Source organism: Mobula hypostoma, chromosome 19, assembly GCF_963921235.1.
Source record: "Mobula hypostoma chromosome 19, sMobHyp1.1, whole genome shotgun sequence".
NCBI classification, from domain to species: domain Eukaryota; kingdom Metazoa; phylum Chordata; class Chondrichthyes; order Myliobatiformes; family Myliobatidae; genus Mobula; species Mobula hypostoma.
In genome coordinates, this window is record NC_086115.1 from 48,692,262 (window position 1) to 48,718,302 (window position 26,041).

The 26,041-nt window shown below is 40.0% G+C and overlaps 1 protein-coding gene across 1 annotated transcript in view; it reads left to right on the plus strand.

Moving 5' to 3' along the window:
• LOC134359017 (disintegrin and metalloproteinase domain-containing protein 12-like) overlaps positions 1-26,041 on the plus strand; it is a 397,127-nt gene that overhangs the window by 256,423 nt on the left and 114,663 nt on the right. The window contains exons 5-8 of the mRNA XM_063071825.1: positions 1,277-1,353; positions 17,516-17,702; positions 21,621-21,686; positions 23,864-23,935. Of these exons, the coding sequence (XP_062927895.1) occupies positions 1,277-1,353; positions 17,516-17,702; positions 21,621-21,686; positions 23,864-23,935 (402 nt within the window). The remainder of the gene's footprint in view (positions 1-1,276; positions 1,354-17,515; positions 17,703-21,620; positions 21,687-23,863; positions 23,936-26,041) is intronic.

Sequence of the window (26,041 nt, forward strand, 5' to 3'; positions counted from 1 at the left end):
TAAATAAATAAGGAAGCGGGGAAGATGCCAGAATAAAAAGGTGGAGGGAGGGAAAGGAGGATAGCTAGAAGATGATAGGTGAAGCCAGGTGGGTTGGAAAGATAAAGGGCTGGAGAGGAAGGTATCCACAGGAGAAAGGGGAGGCGGAGGGGACCCAGGGGTAGGTGATAGGTAGGTGAGAAGAGATGAGAAACCAGAATAGTAAACAGAAGAGAGGAGGGGAGGGAAAGAATTTCACCGTATATTTCAAATAAAGCTAATCTTTAATCTTTCTACTATCAAATCACATGCACTCTTACTGTTCTAATACTGTACTATCACTATTACTGGTCCAAAGAATGTTGTTTGTAACAGATGCACAATATAATGTGATGTTTTTCAATTGGCCATAATTATAACATACATTTGCTTCACTGAATCTCAAATTCTTCAGTGGAATATGTTTGTCTCATTAACTTAAGGACACCATTGTAAGAAGGTAATGTTTAAACATTGGAGTAAGCACAGAAAATATAGTTACAGTATTCCCTGAAATAATCTATAGTACTGTGCAAAAGTCTTAGGTACATACATATATAGCTAGGGTGCCTAAGACTTTTGCTCTGCACTGTAGTGGTTTTATGTATTGTACTGTACTGCCACAAAAAAAACTAATTTCATGACATGTGAGTGATGATAAACCTGATTCTGATATGGGTCTCTATTGTGGACTGAGAATGGGAAGGAGGCAGGGAGAGGGGAATTATGGTTGGGAGAAGGGGAAAGGAAAAGGGAAGGGAGGGAGCAGGAAGCACCAGAGAGACATTCTGTAATGATTGATAAACTAATTGGAATTGAATGAGCTTGCCTGGTGTCTCAGGGCTGGGTGTGTCTACACCTGCACCACCTCCAATCCCTGGCATTCCTTCTCTCCCACTCGCCCATACCCCTTCCGCAGCACTCCACCCTCAACACTCGCAACATGCCTTGCTCCTGCCAGGCTTACAAACTTGCTCTTTGCTCTATGTTGACAAACAGAGAACTGTGCAAAAGTCTTAGGCACCCTGGCTATCTATCTATCTGTACTAAATATATATATATACGCACACACATAAGAATTTTGCACAGTACTGTATATGGTGGTCAAATAATGCTTGATTTTCCTATGAAGTGCTATTCTATTTGTAGACTTGCGCAAATTTGAAGCATTTAACCAATAGGTTTGCTAATTATTTATTAAATGTTGGCACACCTGAGAAAAATCGTAGTTAATATATATATAATATTTTCTTTTAAGGGTCACTGCTATTACCATGGTCATGTGCAAGGATATTCGCAGTCTACTGTCAGCCTCAGCACTTGTTCTGGTCTCAGGTATGAATTAAACACTTCCCATTTGCAACATGCATTCTGTTTTTTATCAGACTGGTGTTATTTCTCATTGAATGCATGTTTAAATTTTCTGAACAACAATCCACTTGTGGTATCCTTGTGTTATGTTTGGGTTCTTTGGTTCAAGTAAGACAAAGATGAATTAAGGTCAAGGGAGCAGTGACTGATATACTCAAAGTTATTAAAGGACATGTTCTCCGTATTTTTGATCCTCACTGAAGAGACAAGCCAAATCTTCTCTTTGTTTTGAGTCAAAGCAATGCAGGTAAGAATGCTGATTTATTGGAGTGGGAAGTGAAAAGGGAATTTCTTCTAAAGCATTAATTAAAAAAAAATGTCTGGTGTCACTTGACTTCTAGGTGCTCTGTAAACTGACTGACAGCCTTATTGTTTCCTGGCACATCATGCAAATGCAACAAACTAGTGTGTTACAAATCAGGCAAAATTGTAGTGCCTGTGAGGCAAGACCTGCAGCTAGTTTAAGCTTCCAACACTGAAACACATCTTTTCTAGAACATTTAGTTCTGCTTTATTCCTGATTGGCCCACTACTGGCAAATCGAAATCTTGTGTCTTCATTCAACTAGGCTAACTATCGATGTTTCATTATTTATAATTGCTCCCAATCACGTCCTCCTCCACCCCTTAACTCCACCTAATTGATGGGAGTAGGCTGATTAATGGTTCGGCACAGACTAGATGGGCCAAAGGGCCTTTTTCAGTGTTGTTGTGTTCTATGACTCTAAATTATCCACTGGTCTTGATTAGTATTCTTATTGACCTACCCTTGAATAATCTTTGGTCGTTTCCCTGATTAGCAATCCATCCTTCCTTAGGTCTCTTCTACTCATGGTCGTTCTCCCACATTCACCCTGCAACCTGGCTTCTTCTCTCTATTTGACTACCAACCCCAACTTCCATCCAATTCCCCTTCTTCCACTCTGAAGCTGAACATACTTTCCTACGATCTTCACTCTTCATGAAGATGGGAGTTTGTAAAGGAGAGGACTTTGTGTGAGTTTATTTGCGTAAATTCTATTCTAAAACATAAGCCATATATTTTAAATCTGGGCAACAATAACTTGCAGAAACAAGGAACCAATTGTGAACTCTTGTGATGTGTCAGTTTAAAGTTGTAAATCTGGTTTTGTAATAATGTTGAATTATGAGCATAATAACATACGAGCATCCAGATTAGAAGCAGGATTAACTGACTTGAACATATCCATCTATCACGAGAGATTTGATAATAAATTCAACTCCATAATCCAACCCATTTCTGGTATTCTTTCTCTCTTTCCTTACAAAGAATCTATCTTCCTCTATCCTAAAATATAATCAAAATCGCTACTTCCATTGTCCTTTAATTAAAAGAGTTCTTGTGATCCTGTGAAAGGAGATTTCACCTCATCTCTGTCTTAGATAGCTGACTCCTTATTTTTCAACAATGATCACTATTTCAAAGTTCAAAATAAATGTATTATCAAAGTACATACACATTATGCCACCATGTACAACTCTGAGATCGAAATCAATGAAAGACTGCACCCAACAGAGCGAACAATCAGTGTACAAAAGACAACAAATTGCGCAAATACAAAAGAAAAATAAAGAAACAACATAAATAAAAAAATAGAAATAAATATCGAGAGCATGAGATGAAGAGTCCTTGAAAGTGAGTCCATAGGTCATGGGAACAATTCAGCGGTGAAGCAAGTGAAGTTATCCCCTCTGGTTGGAGTGTAATAACTGTTCCTGAACCTAGTGGTGAGAGTCCAGAGGACCCATTAGCTGCTTCCTGCTGACAGCAGCAAGAAGAGAGCATGTCTTTAGTGGTAGGGAGGGCTTTATCTGTGATGGACTGAGCTATATCCGATATTTTTGTGGGATTTTTTGTTCAAGGGCACTGCTGTTTCCATTCCAGGCTAGTCAATATACTTTCCACCCTGTGATAAAGGCCCGTCGCTGATTACGGACGGCACATGACGCACTCGCTAAAACACTCATCCCCAGCAGTAATGGTGACTGGGTCTGAAACAGAGCTGCTGCATGGAGCTGTCTCATAGAGGCAGCAGCAACCTGCACAGGAGTGCTGATAGTGGAGGATACCATCTTTAATTGGATAATTGAGTTAATTAGCTTTTGGTTGGTCTGGGGTAGGGGCTTAGCAGTTATAAGCCTCAGGTTACCAAGGCTTTGGGTTTTTAGTTTTCTTTGTGTTTAGTCTGAGGGTGGCTATATATATAGTATTTTTTTTCCAGTATTTGTCTTGTTTTGAGGTAAATAAAAGCACCTCAATCTATTTTTGCGACTCAAGCCATCTTGTTATTTTCCTTAAACAATTGACCCACAGTTTTTTGTGACATACCCCATGTCTATAGAAGTTTATCAAAGTTTCAGATGACATGCTGCATCTTTGTAGATTCTTAAGGAAGTAGAGACACTGCCATGCTTTCTTCATAATGGCACTTAAGCGTTGGGTCCATGATAGGTCCTCTGAAATGATATGTTCAATGAATTTAAAGTAGCTGACCATCTTCACCTCTGATCACCCAATGAGGACTGGACAATGGACCTCCGAGTTCCTCCTCCAGAAGTCAATAATCACTTCCTTCGTCATGCTTTTCAATCTCCCACCTATATGCTGATTCATCACCACCTTTGATTTGACCAACAACAATGGTGTCATCAGCAAACTTAACTATGGGATTGGAGCCGTGCTTAGCCTCACCAATTTATTCACCGGAGAGCCATCCTCTCTACATCCACCCCATGAAGAACAATTATAAGGTGGCCTTGTATGTGCTAACTTAATATTTGTTCTTCTGTATAGCGTTCTTAAGTGCATTTATAATTCTGGCAACCTGCATTTAGTGTCAGTGGCAATGGAATCCATATTTGGGCCTTGTGAAAATAAGTTTTATATGTTTGTATATGTGCACCTGAAGAAATGAAAAGAGGGTATAAGCTTTGAATGTTCTGTCAACTGAAACATATCAATTAAAATACATTTGATAAGTTTCCTCTCCCCGGAGAAAATAACGCAAATCAACACCACTCTGAAACAACACGGCTTAGCAGTTCAGTGAAATACCTGTACAAATAAATTTGGAGTTAAAAAACATCTGTAAAGGATCAAGTGCACGGAAATATCCTGTTTTACGACCTTAACCTGTTGAAGATTAAAGAGATGTTTGCAGCTTATAAAATTAACATGTTATCCATCTTATTTCTTTTTGCAACTGTAGAAGGCAGATCCCAATGATTTTGGTACAATACCTGGAATAGTTTCTGGGGATCATGGCTATCAGGGGAATTAGTTTGCCTGACTTTTATTAATAATGTTTTTTCACTGCCCATGCAGAGTCTACTGTTACACTGTATATGCAGGACTCTCAGCGTAATAAGCTTGTCATGCTCGTCATGGTCCTAGTTTACCACCCATGAAATCCAAGTAACCCCTCTCATCTATTGTGGGCCTTTGCAACCAATGAAACTCCAGGCTTCGCTGGCATAGCTGACCAATATGAACAGCAACCAGACCTCACCATGCCTCAGACTCAAGAATTTGCCCCAGTTCAACCTGATGGTCTTTTTCACAGCTTGTGCTATCAAAGGCCTTTTTAAGCGTCTCCAAATGAGTCTGACATCAGAAGCATTTATGAACTGTTGAAGTAATCCAAGAACATTTGAGATTTTAAAGGAATTAAAAATAATGAATGAGAGATTGATTTGACACATTTATTATTGGTGAAAGATTAACGGTATAGCACGGTTGCTTAGTGGTTAGCGCAACGCTTTACAGTAGCAACAGCCCAGGTTCAATTCCCGCTGCTGCACGTAAGGAGTTAGTACGTTCTCACCATGATCGTGTGTGTTTCCTCCAGGTGCACCAGTTTCTTCTCACAGTCCAAAGTTGGTAGGTTAATTGGTCATCATAAATTTTCTTGTGATTAGGCTAGGATTAAATCCAGGGATTACTGGGTAGTGCAGCTCGAAAGGCTGGATCAGCCTATTCTGCACTGTATCTTAATAAATAAATAGATAAGATAAAGTAAAAAGGAACCAGCTACTTGCCTTTTCATCCAGTTCTGCTACCCCAATCAACTGATTCAAATCAAGTGTCCAGTCTGATCTAGACCCAGGGCCTTTCACTGCGGTGTTGTCTGAGTCCCAGTGCAAGGTACAATGCGCCTTTTAGACAACTTAAACACTGGCCCAGATCAAAGATGAGAGCCAACTTCACTCGCTCTCCATGATGGTCACTCCTCTCTCCAGGGTGTGGAGCCTTTTTACTGTCCTGTCGTTGGGTCAATTTAATCACTGGCCCAAATAGACTGAAAAGACAGGGTAAACAACAGGAATTCTGCAGATGCTGGAAATTCAAGCAACATACATCAAAGGGTCTCGGCCTGAAACGTCGACTGCACCTCTTCCTACAGATGCTGCTTGGCCTGCTGCGTTCACCAGCAACTTTGAAAAGACAGGGTGTCAGCCAGGACAAGGGCTGATTTCGCTGGTTCTCCGTGATGGTCATCTCCATTGTCCTGAGGCTATGAAGGTCACTCTAGCTGCTGTGCTCCATGGCCACTAATATGATGAACTGATAAGCAAGGCTTTGGGCCTACTCCGGGCTGCTCCGGAGTTCGGGTCTGAGGACTCATTTTTGGTCTGGAGTGCTGTTGTTCGCTTCAATTATTTACATGGCTTGTATTTTTTTTCCCTTGCTCATCAAGTGCTGGTCTGTTATTTTTATTTTTATTCTTTTATTTTAAATGGGGTTCTTTCAAGTTTCTTGCTTTGTAGCTATCTGTGAGCAAGTAAATCTCAAGGTTGTATAATTTATACATTCTTTGATAATAAATATACTTGTATCCTGAACTTGAGTCTTAAACCTTGAAATGAATAGTGTTGCAGTGCATGCGTCATGAAGGGCCAGAATTAAATTTATCCAGCCCCTCAGATCAGAGCTGATGCCTTCCAGGGCATCATAACAGCAGAGGTTACATTTGAACCTTGTGAAAATAAAGGTCGGAATCTGGTGCTTCTGACCTCCAGTACATTCCTGAATTTCACATCTCAATGAACATGCATGGGGGTTATGAATGCACTGTCCTTCAAGGAACATAGTTCTCTTCCAAATCAATAGCAAACGTTAAGTACATTTCAGCCCTATATGCACAAAGCAGTGTATCTATGGTAGAGCCAATCTCAATGATATAGAAGTTCTGCATATTTTTCAGTGGTTGTTCTGGGGGATTCAATGGACAGGAGTCTCAAAGGTTCAGTACGGTGGCATGGCAGATACATGCTGAATTGAAGCAGCAGGGCCCAGGTGAGGAACAACCCAGTTTGGCCACGGTGGAACGGTCTTGGGGCTTACTTCCTCAGGGAGACCCGATGGGTCTGAAATAGTTTTCACACGGTTAGTCAAAGTAGAAAGAACCACTCTACGTTTGGAGGCATGATAGTGGCTGTTATTGTTGAGGTATAAGTCCATGTGAATGGGTTTCAGGTAGATGCCATGCCTGAGGCTACCGTCTGATTTCCATCATAGTAGAACGTCCAGGAATGAGAGGCTACCATTCTTCTCCATCTCCATCATAAATTGAATGTTTATATAAATACCACTGGACTAGACATGCCCAGGTGTCTTCCCTAAAAAAGATGGCAGAGCTTGTCATCGAAGCGTCGGTTATAATCGATACCTGTACCCAGTTGGAAGACCGAGAAGAGTTTATTTGTCACTTACACTGGGAAGGCATTAGATCCTTTTTCACCTGAGCAGATGCTGGTGAATCATGATAGGAGTTGTCAACTTGACAAGATTTGACTATGCTGGGGTTAGTTTTCTTTGGAACAGGAGCTGGGGGCCCAGTTTAACGAGGCATAAAATTGTGAAGACACTAACATGGTCAAAAACCTGTGGAATTAACTGAAAGTTAAAGGATTTGAGGAATATTGAGGTATATTTCATCCAAAAATTGGTGAGGGGGGTGGAATTCACTGCCTAAAATGTTGCTAGAGGTGGAATGCTGTTAAATGGGGACAATGGACCAAAAGCTGGAAAATTTAAAATACACACACAAGAAATGCTGCAGATGGTGGAAATACAAAGCAACACACACAAAGTGCGGGAGGAGCTCAGCAGGTCAAGCAGCATCTATGGAAAGTAATAAACAGTCGACGTTTCAGGCTGAGACCCTTCTTCAGGAAAATGTGCCTAGACTACAAAATTCCTTTACCAGCAGGGACATGATTGGCCAAATAACCTTCCCTCTGCTGCAAAATCTCAAGATTTTCTGGTGCAAAAGAAATAAAACCAAGGCTTTCCATAAAAGAAAAAAAATAAGATCCATTTTGAAGATTGAAGAAAATGAAGATTTGTCCCACTATTTTACATCAAGTATGTGAAGCAATGTTTCATTCATAATTAACAAAATTTAAAGGTTTGAAATCCCTCCTTTCCTCATCACTTTGGAAAATGAACATAGCAACCTAGCTGAGCATTAAATTTTAGACTTTGTAACAAACGATTGTCTTACTGAATTTAACAGATGAAAGTGTGATCTCCTTCAAGAAAAGACACACCCTTTGATGACATCATCAGCATTGACGACTCAACCAAAAATATTCAAAACATTTGAATCCTTACATCAGAGTCACTTTATAGTCGGACTTTTACCAGTTCCCAAATAAGGAGTAAGATTAAACTGTCGAATACTTCCAACATTTTCTGTCTTAATCAGAGAGGAAATGTCCACATTTTTTCATCGTTCCCATTTCTTGGATCGGGGTTGGCAGTTTTTCTGCACATGATGTTTCCCTTTAATTTGTGCCATGTGTAACAACTACTTTACAGAATCATAGCAACATTTTAGCACAGGAGGCTAAGCAGCCGACCATGTCCTTGTCAGTGGAGCCTGGTCAAAATGGTGCTGAGCTGTGGTGGCCATGGAGATCATGGCTCAGACATAGTTGTTTGTTACTTGTAGGGATGGTTTTGAAGACAACGAGGCGAGTTAGGGGTCAGGCTAGGGTTTAGGAACAGGGATGTCAGGCAGTTAGAGATCAGGTTAGGGTTTAGGAACAGGGATGTCAGGCAGTTAGGGGTCAGGTTAGGGTTTAGGAACAGGGATGTCAGGCGGTTAGAGGTCGGGGTAGAGCCTAGGCCAACGGTCCACATTCCGCATTTGAAAGCCAGTGATGTGGACATGTGATGAAGGATATCCATGGACAGACATCAGGTCTGCAAGTGCTGTGGACGAAGACCAGCGAGGACGGGGGCTGGTGGCCCTCAGGTCGGCAAGTCAGCCCAGGACAGCGGGTCCCGAGGGCAGGGGTGCATGATGGCAGAAGGCATGAGGTCCAGTGACCTCCTAGGTGAGTCCTGTGGGGAGTTCAGGGTCCTGTCATTGGTGACTCCTGGGGTTGATACTGGCTATTGAAGCCCAAAGGTGACTGAAGTTGGTTAGTCCAGAAGCTGAGGCCTAATGGCTGAAGCCCTGGGTCTACGAATCTACTGGGGAAGTCAAAGGCCCAATGATTGTGAGTCTGTCAGTCCACTGGAGGGTGGAGGCCCGGTATAGCTTATCCTGGGGTTAGAGGACTGTCTGTGTGTGTGAGTGGGTAGGAGGGCAGAAAGGGGCTTCTTTTGCTGTAGTTATTGTTTTGCTCATGCTCTGTTGCTGTTGCCACTTGTGGTTTTTGCTGAACATTGTAGGGATGCTATGTCAGCGCCGGAATGTGTGTTGACACCCACCACATCCTTAGGTTGTGTTGGTTGTTAATCCAAATGATGCATTTCACTGTACGTTTCAACATACATGTGATAAATAAATGAATGAATGAAATCTGCCCAGCTGAATCCCTTTCTCCAGCATTTGATCCATTGCCCTGTAGGTGGCAGCACCTCAGGTACACATCCCAAGTAGTTTAAATGTGACTGAGGCTGGTGTTTCTTCCACCTTTTCAGGCATTGACTTTCAGACTCAAAACACCCACTGGGTGGGAGAAGTTTCTTTCATCTCCCCTCTATTTCTTCTAATAGTAACTTCAAATATATGCCCCTGTCTTTCACCCCTCTGCTGAAGGAAATTTATTTACAGATTTTAATCTTAAATTCATAGGGTCATAGAGCACTTCAGGACAGAGGCAGACCATTCAGGCTATCCAGTCCATGCTGAACTGTTATTCTTCCTAGTTCCATTGACCTATATCTGAGCCATAGCCCTCCATACCCTTCCCATCCAAGTACTGATCTAAATTTTTCTTAAATACTGAAATCGAACCCATATCCATCACTTCCACCGGCAGTTCGTTTCACACACTCACTACCCTTTGAGTGAAGAATTCTCCTTCATGTTCCCCTTAAATATTTCATCTTCACCCCCAATCTATAATCTCTAGTTCTAGTCTCATCCAACCTCAGTGGAAAAAGCCCAGTTGTAAGCCTCTCATAATTTTGTACACCTCTATCAAATCTCCCCTCAGTCTCCTATGCTCTAGGGAATAAGGGCCTAACCTATTCAACCGTTCCCTATAATTCAGGTCCTCAAGTCCCAGTCAAAATTCTTGTAAATTTTTGCTGTACTGTTTCAATCTTATTGATATCTCTGCTGTAGTTAGGGGACCAAAACTGCACACAATGCTCAAAATTAGGCCTCACCAATGTCTTGTACTCTACCTCAAACTACCAAAGATCATGACAAGCTTGGTTTTACATAAAACCAGGATGAACCAAAAGGGTCAGACCAGTTACGCTCACAGATCTCGATTTTGTTGGTGACATAGTCCTGCTCTCTGACCAGATGGAGGAAGCACAGCAGCTACTGACAAAAGTGGAAACTGGGTGCAATAAAGTTGGACTTTAACTGCAATGAAGGTACTCTCAAGACCGTAAAGATACAGAAGGCGTTGGCGTTGAGGGCTATGAATGACATGAAGGAAATCTGGAAGTCGAACCTGACCAGAAGGCTTAAAAAGAGGATTTTCATAGCAGTCATAGAGTCTATTCTCACGTACGAATGCAAAATGTGGACACTCACCAAGACTATGTGAAAGTCTCTAGATGGTTGCTATACACGAATGCTCCGGATGGCTCTTGACATGAGTTGGCAACAGCACATGACGAACGTCGAACTCTGTGATGACCTACCGATGCTCACCACTAAAATCGAGGTGAGAAGACTGCAACTAGCAGGGCACTGTCTGCGCCACCCCGAGCTACCTGCCAGCCTAGTCATCATATGGGAGCCCAAGCATGGGAAGATGAACTCTGGGCACCCTCCCAAGACTATGGTCAACATGATCCTAGAAGACAGTGGCGCGGCTAATGTAGATGAACTGAACACACTGATGAGGGAGAGGGAGAAGTGGAGAGTCTGTCATCGTGCCTGACGCCGGCCCCCTAGGCCTGAGTCGACGTAGTAGTAATAGTAGTAGTAGTAATGTCTTATACAACTTAACATAACATCCCGCCATCTGTACTCAGTACTGTGATGTATGAAGACCAATTTTGCCGAAAGCTCTCTTTACAAACTCATCTACCTGTGGAGGCACTTACAAGGAATTATGGATCTGTATTTTCAGATCCCTCTGTTCTACCGCACTCTTCCGTGTCCTACTGTTCACTGTGCAAATCCAACCCTGGTTTGTCCTCCCAAATTGCAACACCTCACATTTGTCTGCATTAAATTCCGTCTGCATTAAATTCCATCTGCCGTTTTCCAGCTGATCCTGATTTTGCTGCAAGCTTTGTTAGCCTTCCTCACTGACCAGTATGCCCCCAGTCTTGGTGTGATCCTCAAATTTACTGGTCACTTTTGCCACACTATCATCCATATCATTAATACTGATGACTGTATATGCTGATTAAGATTATTTCAATCTCTTTGTACCAACTTTGTTATTGAGTTTATAATGTTGAAAATTAATAAAAAGATTTAAAAAGAAGGAAAGAAAGTACTGATGATAAACAACAACTGGCCCAGCACTAATCACAGGCCTCCAGTCGGAGAGGCAACCATCTTCAGCCACTGTCTGGCTTCTCCCGCAAAGCCAATGTCAAATCAAGTGTATTACCTCATCCTGAATGCCAAGCAACTGAATCTTCTTGATCAACCGTCCATGTGGGACATTGTTAAAGGCTTTCCAAAATAAATTTATGCCTTTTTACCCTGCTTACCCTGTCTACTGTATCAAATTACTTTCATACTGTCATATGCCTAAATTAAATCTCTTTTTATTCTGAAGGTAAACAATCCTAGCCTATAAAATAGTTCCTTTTTGTGCACATTTCCCAGTCTTTGCATCGTCCTCTGTAAACTCCTTTGCAGCCTCTCAGGAGCTGTCTACTGTGAGGAATCTGTGGTCTGGTGGAGTTCTAGACTGTCTTGGGATTAGAGGACTGTGTATGCGGGTTGGTGGGAGGGAGGAACAGGGTTTGTTTTGCTGTTGTCGTTTTGTTGATTGTTGTGTTCTGTGTTGTTCTGCCGAGCATTGTGGACAGGCTGTGTTGGCAGACACTTCCAGCTGCCTATAGCGCATCCTCAGGTGTGTTGGTTGTTAACACAAATGATGCATTTCACGTATTGTATGTTTCAATGTACATGTGATAAATAAACTGAAATGTTGAACCTTGTGTGACTAACAAAAAAAAGCACAATACTTGCCCATATGAACTACCTTATTCAACCCCTTCTGGAGTTAAACTTTAAACTCATGTAGTTCTTCCACACCTTTCAAAATTCTCTCAGTTGGATGTTCCCTCGCAGTCAATCATGCAGCCAATTGTTATGAAGTTTGCAATTTTCTCATCATCTCCCCAACATTTTTGAGTTTTAATTATTAATATGAGCACTAACTAGAAAAGGATCAAACACTGAAGCTGGTGGGACTCTTTTGCAAACAACTTTTCAAATCCATTACGTATTACCTTTTACTTACAACCACTGAGCCAATTTCAAATCTAGCTTGCAAACACTTCATTGGATCCCATGGGCTTTTGCATTTTTGACTAGGCTGCCATGTACAACCATGTCAAAAGTTTAGCTAAAGTCCATTTAGACTATATCATATATTTTCCTTGACAACCCTCATTCCTACAACCTCAGACAAAATAGCAAACTTGGTCAGGTGCAGGGTTGCTGACTTGTATTCCAATAATAAGGGATGTTATGGGGAAGATGTGAGGTAGCGTGGGAAGGGCTTGCAAGCAAGTTTTATTGTGGGCAAGATTACAAGACAAGGATTACAACAAAAAATGCTGGGAGAAGCACAAGCTCAGAAGAATTGCATTCGACCCATTGCATCGATAGCTTTCTAATAGAGCAGCTCCCTGGTTCCACCACCTGGCCATTTCTTCACTCCCTTGCAAATTTTCATCACCATCTATGTATCCACAGCCCTTCTGAAGGTCGCAGTAGAACCTGCCTCCTCCACCACCACCACACATGCAGGCTCTACGTTCCAGATTCTGCTTACAAGCTGTGTCAAAAAGTTTTTCTCTTTGTCACCCTTAATTTTTAATCTCTTAATTTTCCACTCTCCACCTCTAGCGCTCAGCTTTCACAACAGGGAACAATCTTCCTCTGTCACTTTTGTCCAAGTGGCTCATAATTTTCTATTCCTCATTGATAAAAGGTAGCTTGATTTGTTAATATAATTTGCTAGTTATCTTCTGATATCTTAGACAGCAAATATATTGATCCATCTTGACAAAAATGCTGATTGTTGAAAGGATAGCAATTAGATGCCACCTTGCCTGATCCAAATACGAAAGAAAAGGAGTTAACCCTCCCAATGGAAATGACAGATGAATGTAGGTGGAGAGATAACAAACTGAGTGATTGTTTCAGATATTATAAGATGGAGAAGATCATGATTTCAAAGGAGCTACATTTTACAAGCAAGAAACTAAAGAGTGAAGACAAAAGAGAAAAGAGAGGGAGGGGTTTATGTTCTTTATTGAACTCAGAGTGGTAGGTAAACCTGCAGAGGTGAATTTCAAGGTGGTATTGTATCACGTTGGCCATGAGGCACACACAAAACCTTCATCTGAGAGCTTGGAGATTGAATTGGATGCATTGCAAATATATCGCAAGTTCCCGCTGCTGCCTGTAAGAAGCTTGTAGGTTCTCCCTCTAACCGCGTAGATTTCCTCCTGGTGTTCTGGTTTCCTCCCTACAATCCAAAAGCATACCAGCTGGTAGGTTAGTTAATCATTGTAAATTGTCCCGTGTTTAGGCTGCGGTTAAATCGATGGTCGCTGGGCAGCGTGGCTCAAAGTGCCGGAAGGGCCTGTTCTGCACTGTATCTCAATAAATAAATAAAAAACTCGCTTAGAAATAAATCAGTTGATCATTACCTGCCCTTTATTGACAAGTAGGAGTAGGGAGCGTCCTGTCTTGTTTTCTTCACAGAATTAAGATTTTTAGCAAGTAGTGACATTTCAAAGATTTTGAGAACTCACTCATTAGAAATCAGGTGATTTGTGGAGTCTGTGTGAGCTACTGGAAGCTATTTGATGAGAAACAAGACACTCAGGTGTTCAAGGCCGGAAGCATTGGATAGTCAGGAACAGGAAGTGCCTGCAGTCAAGCGGAACAGAAGGTACAGCCCAGGTTACTTAGTTGGTGCAAGTTTTGTAGAGAGCAGTTTGTGTGATTTGAAAAGAGTGTGTACAATGTGCTTTGAAAACTACGTATTAAAGAGGACGTTAAATGTCCCTGAAAGTGGGTAAGTAAGTCATGCAGAGACATAATCAGATTCACAGAAGCCATTAAACACAATGTACCCGCTGCCACTTATGGTCAATTTTGTGAAATGAACACCCACCAGATGTAATTATTGGAGGCTGTTGATTTGGGAGCAACCTGTGACATTTCAGCTTGGGTGCGAGTAATGGGTGATACCCTCCGGAGAAAGCCACCAGACCTGAGGCAGTGCAATTGGAACCGATGAGTGGGATCTGCTGTGAGCTGCCCTTTGGAAGCGGTAAACCTAAAGAATTGAGGTAGTATATGGATTTCATTGAATCCAGTAAAAAGTATCATTCCCAAGCTGGTAGGGTGAAGAATGGAGCAATGTGATTGATGAAACTATATCTTGACTGAATTAGGAAGGTTGCCTCAGTGCAAGCAATCACTTTAGCCGTGTCACTCACTGATGAAAAAATGGATTTTTTCGTAGAGTAGATAAAGGAAAAGAACAGAAATGTGTTGGAGGCCTACAGGAAGACTTTGCATTAAGGGAAACTCTGTATTGCTATTTTGAATTTGATTTCATTTTCTTTTTAATTATTTCATCACTGAAGGATGAATGTAATGTATGAAGATGGATGGTTCCACTTTAAAACTGCAGTATATGGCCAACAATTTCTTTTTGTGTTAACATACAACTTCAGTGTCAGTCTCTGTAGGGAAGGTCACAGTGAGAAATATGACTTTTCACAGTGTAAGTTCTTTCATAAATATAGTGTATTTCTTTGCTCCTTTCAATTACCAGCCCATCCTTCAAAATCCTAAAGGCTGAATGAGAGAGAGAGGAGACACTAAGACAGGAATGAGCCGAAGGTCTTGATGGTTTGTTCCACAGACACCAGCCGTGTGTTTATTTCTTTGTCATTTCTTTTCGAGGTCACTTGACAGAGACAGTTTGGGGAGAGTAGAGAAAAAATAATGAGCTATCAGTTTGGTTCGAAACTTGCATTGCCCATTTCCTGAGTGAAATGTCTGTAGAAGGTCTACTGTTTGCTTTTCCCTACCCTCCCAGATACAGCAGCGAGCGGATGAAAAGTGACAGCGCCACAATGAAACATCATCAATAAAGGATGCCTGCTACTGGTGTCCATTATACAATGAACATACGGAGAAACGTCAGCCGGCGCTTCCATTAGATTTACATTTATACATGTTTTGGTGTTTCTCCTCAAACGTTTTAGGTCCTGCCAGCCTTAAGGAGTTGAAACTAAGAAAGGATGTGCTGACATTGGAGAGGACTCAAAGAAGGCTGAAGAAAATGATTCTGTGACTGACAGGATTGTCATATAAGGAGTGTTTGATGGCTCTGACTTCTACTCAATAGAATTCAAAAGAATGAGGGGTGACTTCATTAAAGCCTATCGAATGTTGAAAGGCCTTGATAGAGTGGATGTAGAGAGGATATTTCCTGTAGTGAGGGAGTCTGAAACCAGAGGACACAGCCTCAGAATAGAGGGGTGTCCTTTTATAATGGAGGTGAGGAATTTCTTTAGCCAGAGAGTGGTGAATCTGTGGAATTCGTTGCCATTGGTGGCTGTGGAGGCCAAGTCATTGGGGTATACTTAAGACAGGGGTTGACAAAATTCTTGATTAGTCAGGGCAACAAGGGATACGGGGAGAATGCAGGAGACTGGGGTTGAGAGGGAAATGGATCAGCCATGATGTGATGGCAGAACAGACTTGATGGGCCAAATGGCCTATTTCTGGTCCTATATCTTATGGTCTTATGAAACAGTACATGATGCAAATCAGTGGTAGCAATCCATTATGCATACCAAGGATTAAGTGCTCTTGTAAGGCTAAGCTTCCCGGTTGTTAGAGTGATTCCATTAGGTGTGCATGGTAGCATGACAGTGGTAACTTTCAAAGGTGACAGAGAAAAGCATAAAATTTAAAAAGAGAATATATCAATTTAACATGGCTCCCTAATGACAAAAACATTCAATGAAAGCGAAGTTTAAGGAATGTTCCTGCAGCTAGACTCTTTCAGACTATCTTCATTGCTTTTCTGTCACTGTAATAACGTATTGCTCAACAAAACAATCTTGCAGATGGGTCTCATTGTTTAACTCACACTAGGTTCATAAGATCAGTGAACAGAAACAAAAGTCATTCGGCTGCTTCGCAATGCAAGGGACATCTCTCTGTGGGGTCATGTTGGTGGAGAAATCAAAGCAGGGTTTCATAGAGATGTGAAATTTGAACCAATGTTAACTTGCGATCAGTACAGTAAAATACTGGCATATGAAGTACAAGCAGACAGTTTACGTTGGCACTTTGTGCACTGCTGACCGTGGTGCTTTGCATCAAATCAGTTGAAGCTCTTAAATAGTTGGAAAAAAAAATCTCTTTTATGCTTTATGGTTTCCTGAAACGTGAAGATTTATTGAATTTAATTAGGTTCTCACTAAGAATAAATTGCTCCAAAATTAAAAAGTGCTGCAGCAAACATTTCAGCTGCCATTTAACAAATTAAGTACTGAACTCTTTTTTTAAAACCAGATTAATAATAAAGCTAAAATCCAACTGAAATCTCCTCAGTTCATGTCCAGACCAGTAAAAGAAATTATTCTTATCACCCAATAATTTCTTTGGCATTTAATAATTCTTAGTAATTCTTTTAAAAATCTTTTTTAATCACTTGCTAATGCAGAGCTTAATGAACTGTTCAGATTTCCCCAAAGACTCCTATACTCATCATCATCATTATGTGCTGTGTTGTATGCCATGGATGATCATGGTCTTTGACCATGTTTGTTCTTGGCAAATTGTCCTGCAGAAGTGGTAGGACTTGTGATATGCACCAGCTGCTCATATGACCATCCATCACCTCCTCCCATGGCTTCATGTGAGTGACTCTGCTGGGTGAGCATGTGCTACATTTTGCCCATGGGTGACCTGCAGGCTAGCAGAGGGAGGGAGCACCTTGCATCTCCTTTGGTAGAGACGTATCTCCACTCCGCCACCCAACTCCTCTACTACTACATTAAATAATGACAACATATAGTTTCTTTATTGTAGAGAAGATGTCTGCTAGTTGCTTCAAACAGGCAAAATCAGATGCCCAAACCAAAAAAGAATATAGCAGTTGAACAAAAGACTTGCAAAAATAAATGCATAAATGCTGGAGCAAGAAGCGCTGAAGATGCACAAGTTCAGAGAATTCCCAAGTACGGGGTTTACCTCAAGGAAAGCACAATGGCCATTGGTTAGAAAAATGCATACGAATTCAGAATCAGAACACTAGATTTTACATGATGAAGTTATAGGGCTAGACAAACAAGATGGTGTAACAGTATCAAGTCTTTAATTTTAAGCATGAAAGTTTTATGTTGTAAGATTAGGAGCTGTTTCTTCTGACAAAACTTGTGTTTTCTTTAACAGGGGATTTGTATCATTCGAAAATAAAACTTATATATTAGAACCCATTGAAGGTGCTACCAATAATACACACTTGATCTACCGAGCAGAAAATCTTCAGGGCATTGTGGGTACCTGTGGACATAACTACAGAACTTCAGATACCACTGTGGACAGCATTGTTGAGTCCTTGCAGAGATCTTCCACAAGGGTAGGTTAATTATATTTGTTTAGGGAACAGAATATGACATACATACAATGTGTGGCCAAGTATCAATGATGTTTTAAGAAGCTTTGTAAGAAGAACTTCCTAATAGAATTATTTTCCACTGAATCAGCTATCAGTAACTTGACATATTTCAAGCAGATCTAATTTAAATGTTTGTTTATGCTGGCGCTGAGCCTTAGCAATAGTCCATCTTCAAATATAAGAATTATAGAGAGGTTGGAGTTCAGTGTTTTGCTTTTCATACAAAAACTTTCTTTCAGTTAATAAAATACAATATTTTGGAAGATCTGGGGTTCACTGCTGTTTAGGTCAGCAGGCAGTGGAGACTGTTTCTAAGACAAGGAGAACATGTTGTGCCTGGCAGGTCGTACAGTGTCATGAGTTCATTGTTCAGCATTATAAGGAAAATATTAAAAATGCAATTCTGCAGTTTCTCATTAACCATTTCTTCATGATATCATTCACAGTTAAAACATAAAAATTTCACAAAGTCAAGAATCACTCGAAGTTACAGGAATAAATAAAGTAAAATATAAACATGAGAAAATCTGCAGATGCCGGAAATTGGAGCAACGCACCCAAAATGCTGGAGGCACTCACCAGGTCAGGCAGCACCTATGGAAAAGAGTTACCTGTCAGTGTTTCAGGCCGAGGCCCTTCTCCAGTTCAGATGAAGAGTCTCGACCCAAAACGTCGACTGCTTACTCTTTTCTACAGATGCTGCCTAACTTGCTGAATTCCTCCAGCGTCTTATGTGTGTTACGTAAAATAAAATGATTTGCTATTGCATTTAACCAATTTCCCCCTGGGATCAATAAAGTATGACTATGACTATAACTATGACTATTACTTTAAATATTGCGCTTGAGATGAAGGTTTATCTTCAGATATGATGATGCAAACTAAAGACCGTGGAGTACTGGACTCCCTCCTGCCTCTACCACTGACCCAAACCCAAATGAGTTCAGACTTCTTCACCCTTCCTTTCCAGTCCCAATGAAGGATCTTAGACCAAAATGCCAACTGTTCATTCCTCTCCATGGATGCTGACTTCCTTTTATGTGCGTTGCTCTAGATTTCCAGCATCTGCAGAATCTCTTGTAATGATGAAAGACTGTGAAAGGGCCTTTGAATTACAAAAGACTGCATGTGCTCATTGTGCAGCATCATCAGCAATACTCAGCATATATTTTACAAGTATTAAATGTCAAAATGTTTGCCACATAAATCATAAACCACAGAAATAAAAAAGTTGGATTTTTATGATGTTCATCATGTCCTCCAAATACTTTTAACCACATTTAAACTGTAGTCATTATTGATTTGAAATTAAAATTGTACAGAATTTTATTTGAGTGGCATATTGGTTAGATGATATTGATGAAAAATACAGAATTTTATCAGATTACCAATAGGCAAGGACAGCTTTAACTTGAATAAGCAGATAGGTCTTCATTTTGGCTTTTCATATGAAAGACGGGGCCTCAAAACTGGACTAACGTCCAGACAGGGATTACACGCTTTAAGACCGGGGCTGAAACTTGAACCTATAAGCTTCTGACTGAGAAGTACAAACACTATCATTTGCTACTGGCTGATGAATGGCAGGGTTTTAAATCATGCCTTTCACATGTAGCTCGTTTCTAAATAACTGTAGACAAGTTCCCACAATGATTTGGAGCTTGTCAGTGTAATGGGAATAGTATGAAGAATCCTCCAAGTATTTTTACACTATTTTATAAGCTTATGTAGCAGTTAAGAAGCAATACCAATTGTGATTTTTTACATCATGTAAGATTGCCAGCTGCTCATTTGTTACCTTATGAAATCTTTGGCATGATTGTGAAGCCATGATTGATTTATACACAATACAAGTAATCTGATCCACTGTCTACATTGAAAAGTAATTAGGCAGCAGAATCCAACTGTATTGGATTTCAAAGATTACGAACATCTCTTAAGCAATCTAGACATTTAAATTGGAACATTTTATCCAAGTAATGTATTTAACATTTTAATACATGTTATTATACTTTTAGCCTGCAGAGAAGGCCTTGAAACCGGCATCTGATTGGTTATTACTGAACATTTTAACTTTGCCATGGGGAAATTGGCTCCAGAATACACTCGTTAATCAGGTTCTGTTACAAAAGTGAGCATTTATCAAGGACATTATTGCATTTATTCTTATCAGCTTTATCTTCTGATGGGACAATATACAAAACAAGTCATTGGCTCATAGAGATTACAAAAAAAATCGGAAATTATGCAGATAAGAACTGTGTTGTTTACTCTGTTCAGTACACTGGAGAGCATAGCAGAACAGAGAAACCTCGTGATACAGGTACACATCTCCCTGAAAATAGAGACATAGGCAGATAGTGAAGGAGGCATTTGGCATCTTTGCCACTGGAGTGCAGGAACTGCAATGCCAAACTTACAATTGTTCTAGTCATTGATGTGATCACACTTGGATTGTCGTATGCCATTCTGCCATCTTGTTACATGTTACTAAGCTGCAAAGGGTCGAGAAAAGATTCATGAGGATGTTAACAAGACTGGAGGGCTTTAGTTATAAGGAGAGGCTGTAGAGATTGGGACATTTTTCCCTGGAGTACAGGAGGCTGAGGGGGGACTTTATAAAATCACAAGGGGTATAGGTACGATGATGGTCACAATCTTATGGGAACCTAAGACTAGAAGCCATAGGCTTAAGGTGAGAGGGTAAAGATTTAAAAGGGACACGGGGTAACTTTTACTGTCAGAAGGTGGTGAGTACATGGGACAAGCTGCCAGAGGAATCTGTAGAAGTGGGTACAATTGCAATGTATAAAAGACATTTAGGCAGGTACACAGATAAAGAAGGTTAGGGCACAGGTTCCCACCCTGTGGTCCAAGGACCCTTTGCTTAATGATATTTGGTCCATGGCATAAAAATGGTCGGGAACCCCTGGTTTAAGGGGTTATGGGCTAACTACAACCAAATAGGACTAGGTCAGGCAGACAACTTAGTGAGAATAGATGGATTGGCCTTTTTAATGTATTTTTTCCAAGTTTGAATGTTGCATATTTGGAAAAAATACAGATAATGCTATTCCTGTGCCCCTTGTTGTGGCATGAATAACGTTGGGAACCCCTGTTTCAGGTGCTTGTGGCTGTAGATTTTGGATGTGCTATCAAAGTTGCTGTGATACGTTTTATAAATGATACACATTGCAGTCATAGAATACTGGTAGTGGAGGGAGTGAGTATCTCTCATAGCCCACTAGTGTAATCTGCACAGTTCACTGAATTTGATGTCAACTACAAATTTGAAAATTGTGCCCTGTATGTTGCGAGTTCAATTCTTGACCAATCCCTAGGGAACATTTCTGTACATTTCCCACCAGTTGGAAAAACATGCTATGTTGTGCGTCCTGTTCCTTTTCCACTCTTCTGTCCATTCTTCTAACATAGCCTTTGATTTTGATGACATCCTATAATATTATATTTTATTTAAACCTTCTGAAGCTCATATAAAATATCAACTGCATTTTGCTGTCACCAACTTTGTCAAAAAAAATTCTGTCCTTGTTTATTGTTCTAGGATTTCCAAACTGATATTAAGCTGAATGTTCTGTTGCTAACAAGAGCTTTTTGCTCACTCAATTTCTTGAACAAACATCATGTTACCTCATCAAAACACAAATGATTTAAATATGATTATCTATTCTAATTACATAGGTTACATGGATGCAACAGTTCTTTTAGACGTTGGTACTTCAACCTCACAGAGAGCCTCTTTTGAGTTCTGTGATATCCCTTTTCCAATGTATTTTATTATAATATTTTTTTAAAAAATAAATGGAATTTGAGAGCTTTTAGAAAATAGTAGCTTATTATTTGTACCTTGTTTTGCAGCACAAGAGGGATATTTTGAAGACCACTAAATATGTGGAACTGATTATAGTAGCAGACAATCGAGAGGTAGGATATTGAACAAATTTTCAGTTCAGAATGCATCAGACCTTTATTTCTTCAATTAATTGGAGTTTCTGTTTTATTGTTGAGCACCAGAGTAACTGGAGAACCACCACTGCTTTTGCAGAATCTCATTGTGTTTTGTTTATCGATTGATAAGACTGGAAATATTTTTCATGAGTGGATTTTGAAAGGATGTTTTCAGTAAATTAATGGTCACGTTTTCTTTTCCATCTATTTGGTCTATTTGTGGGGTAAGACTATTTGTTATTCTTCATTAGCCAGTAAATTTTCCCATGATGATTTTATGTATTACTGAGGCACTATGCATTATAACTATTAGGTGTAGCAATTGCCATCCTTTTATGATTTTTTTTAAAGTTACAGGTCAAAATCAGTTAAGATGTAAAATTTTATCTCAAATACATGAGTAATAATTCCTGATGGAATATAATGGAATTAGGACTGGTCAGAATCCAACAGACCTATCATATTCTTCAATATCTTTCATACACAGCTGTCAAACGTGTGACAAAGTATTTATCCAGTTTGCAAACAAAACTGGCCTCAAATGCATTTTTTTTGTGCAATTCAATTCTATACTTTCACCACTATAAACTAGTGGTGTTCACACCATTGGAGTTCACGAAAAGTGAATGGAACAGGATCTAAATTAGGCAGCCAACTGAAAGGTACCTGTTTTCCATTTACACCCAAACTGAAATTACCTCCACTCCCTCTTCCTCTGTTACGGGGATATTGCTGGGTCTGGAGGACCTGAGTTTAAAGGAAAGATAGAATAGGCTAGCACTTTATTCCTTGGAATGCAGAAGATAGAGGGGAGATTTGATAGAGGTATACAAAATTATGAGGGTTGTAGATAGGGTAAAGGCAAGCAGGCATTTTCCACTGAGGTAAGGCGGGACTACAACCAGAGGTCATGGGTTAAGACTGGAAGATGGGGAAGGTGAGGGTCTGTAGTCAGAGGGTTGTGAGAGTGTGGGATGAGCTGCCACCACAAGTGCATGTGAGCTCAGTTTCAAGCTCTAAGAGAAGTTTGGATAGGTACATGGATAGTAGGGGTATGGTGCAAGTTGATGGCAGTAGGCAGTTTAAATAGTTCCAGCATGGATTAGATGGGCCAAAGGGCCTGTTTCTATGCGGTACTTCTCTATGACTCACTGACTCTTCCCGCCTCTAAATCTGATATTTCCAACAAAAAAATGCTGTGATTACGCATGTAAAATCACATCATATGCTGTGATTAAATTCTTGTTTATTTCTCTATTTCCCATAGCTTAAGACCAGTCAGTGCAAACCACAATATTGTGGTTGGACCAGTTTGCAGTGTACAATTAGTTACCAGAAAATGCCGCATTTCTTAATACGATTTATTAGTTACAAAACTGCATATGCAATCATATATGGCAGTGACTTTTAACTTGCAGTAAGCATCAGAGTGATTTTTACAAAAACAAAAACAAGCTTGCATTTATACAACATCTTGTAAGTCTGAGGGGCTTTTCATTTCTTTGCAGCCAAATCACGTATTGTGCAATTTAGGAAACACAGTAGCCAATTCACACACAGCTAATTGTCATAATTATCCGAATGTTGAGACAAAACATGTCCAATAATGTTGATAAGGATATCTAAGCTAGCTCCTTTTTCTCTATGAAATATTACCATAGGGTGGCAAAGTGGAGGTATGCCTGTACCGAAGACTGTGTAAGGCGCTACTTCCCTCAGGTCACCTGTAGGCAAAGTGTAGCACCTGCTTAGCCCCACGATCAGGGTTACGTGAAGCCATGGATGGTCGTATGAGCAGCTGGTGCATGTCACAAGTCCTGCTTATGTAACCACTGACGCCAGGTAGACAATCTCTGGAGTATTGATAATGGCTAGGGGTCACCCGTCTTGTAAAGACACTGCTCAAAGAAGGCAATGGCAAACCACTTCTGTAGAAAAATTTCCAAGAACAGTCATGATCATGGACCTCCAGTTCAGTGATAAGTCAATAATCAGAAATTTTGAAATAAAATAAATCACTTTTATTAATGTCAGCATTTTGCAGCTATATTACTCACTGACTTGTTTAGCCGGTCAATTTTCCTGACTAGGTAGATATAACAAAATTTGTAAAGCAGTATAAACTTAACTATCAGTGTCTTCCACATATTCAGTTTCAGAAACATGGAAAGGATTTGGAAAAGACTAAACAAAGATTGATAGAAATTGGCAACTTTGTGGATAAGGTAAGCATGCAGCAAAGTATTTAAACAAAACAACTTTTCCCAAGTAAATGACGAATAGAAGAAGGGAGTAGAATAAATACTGTCATTTGATTTTATTCATTGTTCTTCTGACAAGGAGTCATTGTACAAAATTTTTTGACTTATTAATATCTGCATGGTAGATTTGGGAAAAGAAAAACAAGGTGAGCCTTAAGACTACCAGCTCAAATCTTCACTCGAAAACTTCTTGAAGGGTCTTAGCCTGAAATGTCTATTCTTTACTCTTTTCTATCGATGCTGCCTGGCCTGCTGAGTTCCTACAGCATTTGTTTGTGTATTGCTTTGGATTTCCAGCATCTAGAGATTTTCTCGTGTTTGTGGCTCAAAACCTATACCTGCTTTCTCCTCCCCCCTGCTCCCGCGAAAAAAATCTGCCTGCCTTAAGGTCCTCAGAGTTGTTCAATACAACCCATTGAGTCATATGAATCAGAATAAGGTTTAACATCATTAGCATATGTTCTGAAATTTGTTGTTAAACAGCAGCAGTATATTGCAATACGTAATAATAATTTAAAACACTGTAAATTACAGAAAAAATAAATATATAGTTAAATTAATTACATTAAAAGAGGAAAAACAACAATAGTGAGGTGGTGTTCATGGGTTCAATATCCATTTGGAAACCTAATGGCAGAGGGAAAGAAGCTGTTCCTGAATCATTGAGTGTGTGCCTTCAGGCTTCAGTACCTCCTTTCTGCCAGTAGCAATGAGAGGAGGGTGTGTCCTGGGTGATGGGGATCCTGAATGATGGATGCCATCTCTTTGAAGCATTACTACTGAAAGATGTCCTGGATGCCTGTGATGGATCTGACCGAGTTTACAACTTTCTTCAGTTTCTGACAATTGAAGGAGTATGTTGTATTTGTTTTGCTTCATGTTTCTTTGGACTTGCTTTGTTGTTAATGTTCCTACACAACTGCTCAATGATTTTGTTAAGTGTTACTAAAGAGGATAATCTTATTTTTATGTTAGAAAGAAGAACAAGGGGAGTTATATATGTATATAATCAGCTTGGCAGACATTAGAATATAGCCTCTAAACACAAATTCAATGAGTCCAAACAAAAATTTGACCTCTCTGGATGCCTTGGAAGTTTACATAATCTTCTTGTTTTGTTGCCATTTGGGAAATATATGACCTGCTAGCTTATGATCAGCAGTCCACTTTTACCAACAGTATAGTTTAGTCAGTAAATTGTTCACCATTGCCTTAAATGTCATTAGACTATTAGTTAGAAGTTAGACTATTCTGTGGAACATCAAACAATAAATCGCACATGAGCCACTTAGCAGTTGAGGAAAAGTTATTGACATACTGTTCAGGGAGGGTGTACAATTAACTTCCTTAAAAGTGAAAGCAGAGTAAAATTGAGATCTCTGTACTATGGACTGGGGGGCTTTACAGATATGGAGGCCACAATAAATGGATGCCAGGTCCTATGAAAAGTATAACAGGCTGGTCAATATAGCATAATCTCTCCATTAGAGCACTGCCAGGGATCTGTAGTCAGCTCAGCTCTACACTAGTGGTTGGAAAAATCTTTTATTGAATATGCATAAGAGAACCAGTGCAGGACTTAAGGTTAAAGCCAGGAAACAAGGATAAAAATGGACAATTAGCTATCTTCCTGATGGAAACCAAAGCAGGGATGAAGAATAAAATCGGAATGATGTTTATTTTTGCTGATTCATATGATGTGGAAGATGTTGTTTTGCAGTGGCAGTTCAACGCAAAACAAAAAAAAAAGATAAATTATAAAATAAATAGTGGAAATTAAGGAATAATGAGGCAGTGTTCGTGGTTTCATGGACCGTTCAAAGTGGCAGATTGATCTTTAAAGTTTGTGGAGTGCACTAAATTGGTGGAGGAAGGGGAACAACTGAAAAATGACAAGTAAATCATTCTTACTCTTGACAAATGAACCTCACCAGAAGTAAGTGTGAGGTATAAGCAAAAGTTCCTATTACTTGAGAATAAGAGACACGGTAGTGAAACAGAAGGATTTTGTGGTACCAAATGTATAATCATTAAAAATATTGAAGCAGGTTAATAAGGCTATAAAAAAGC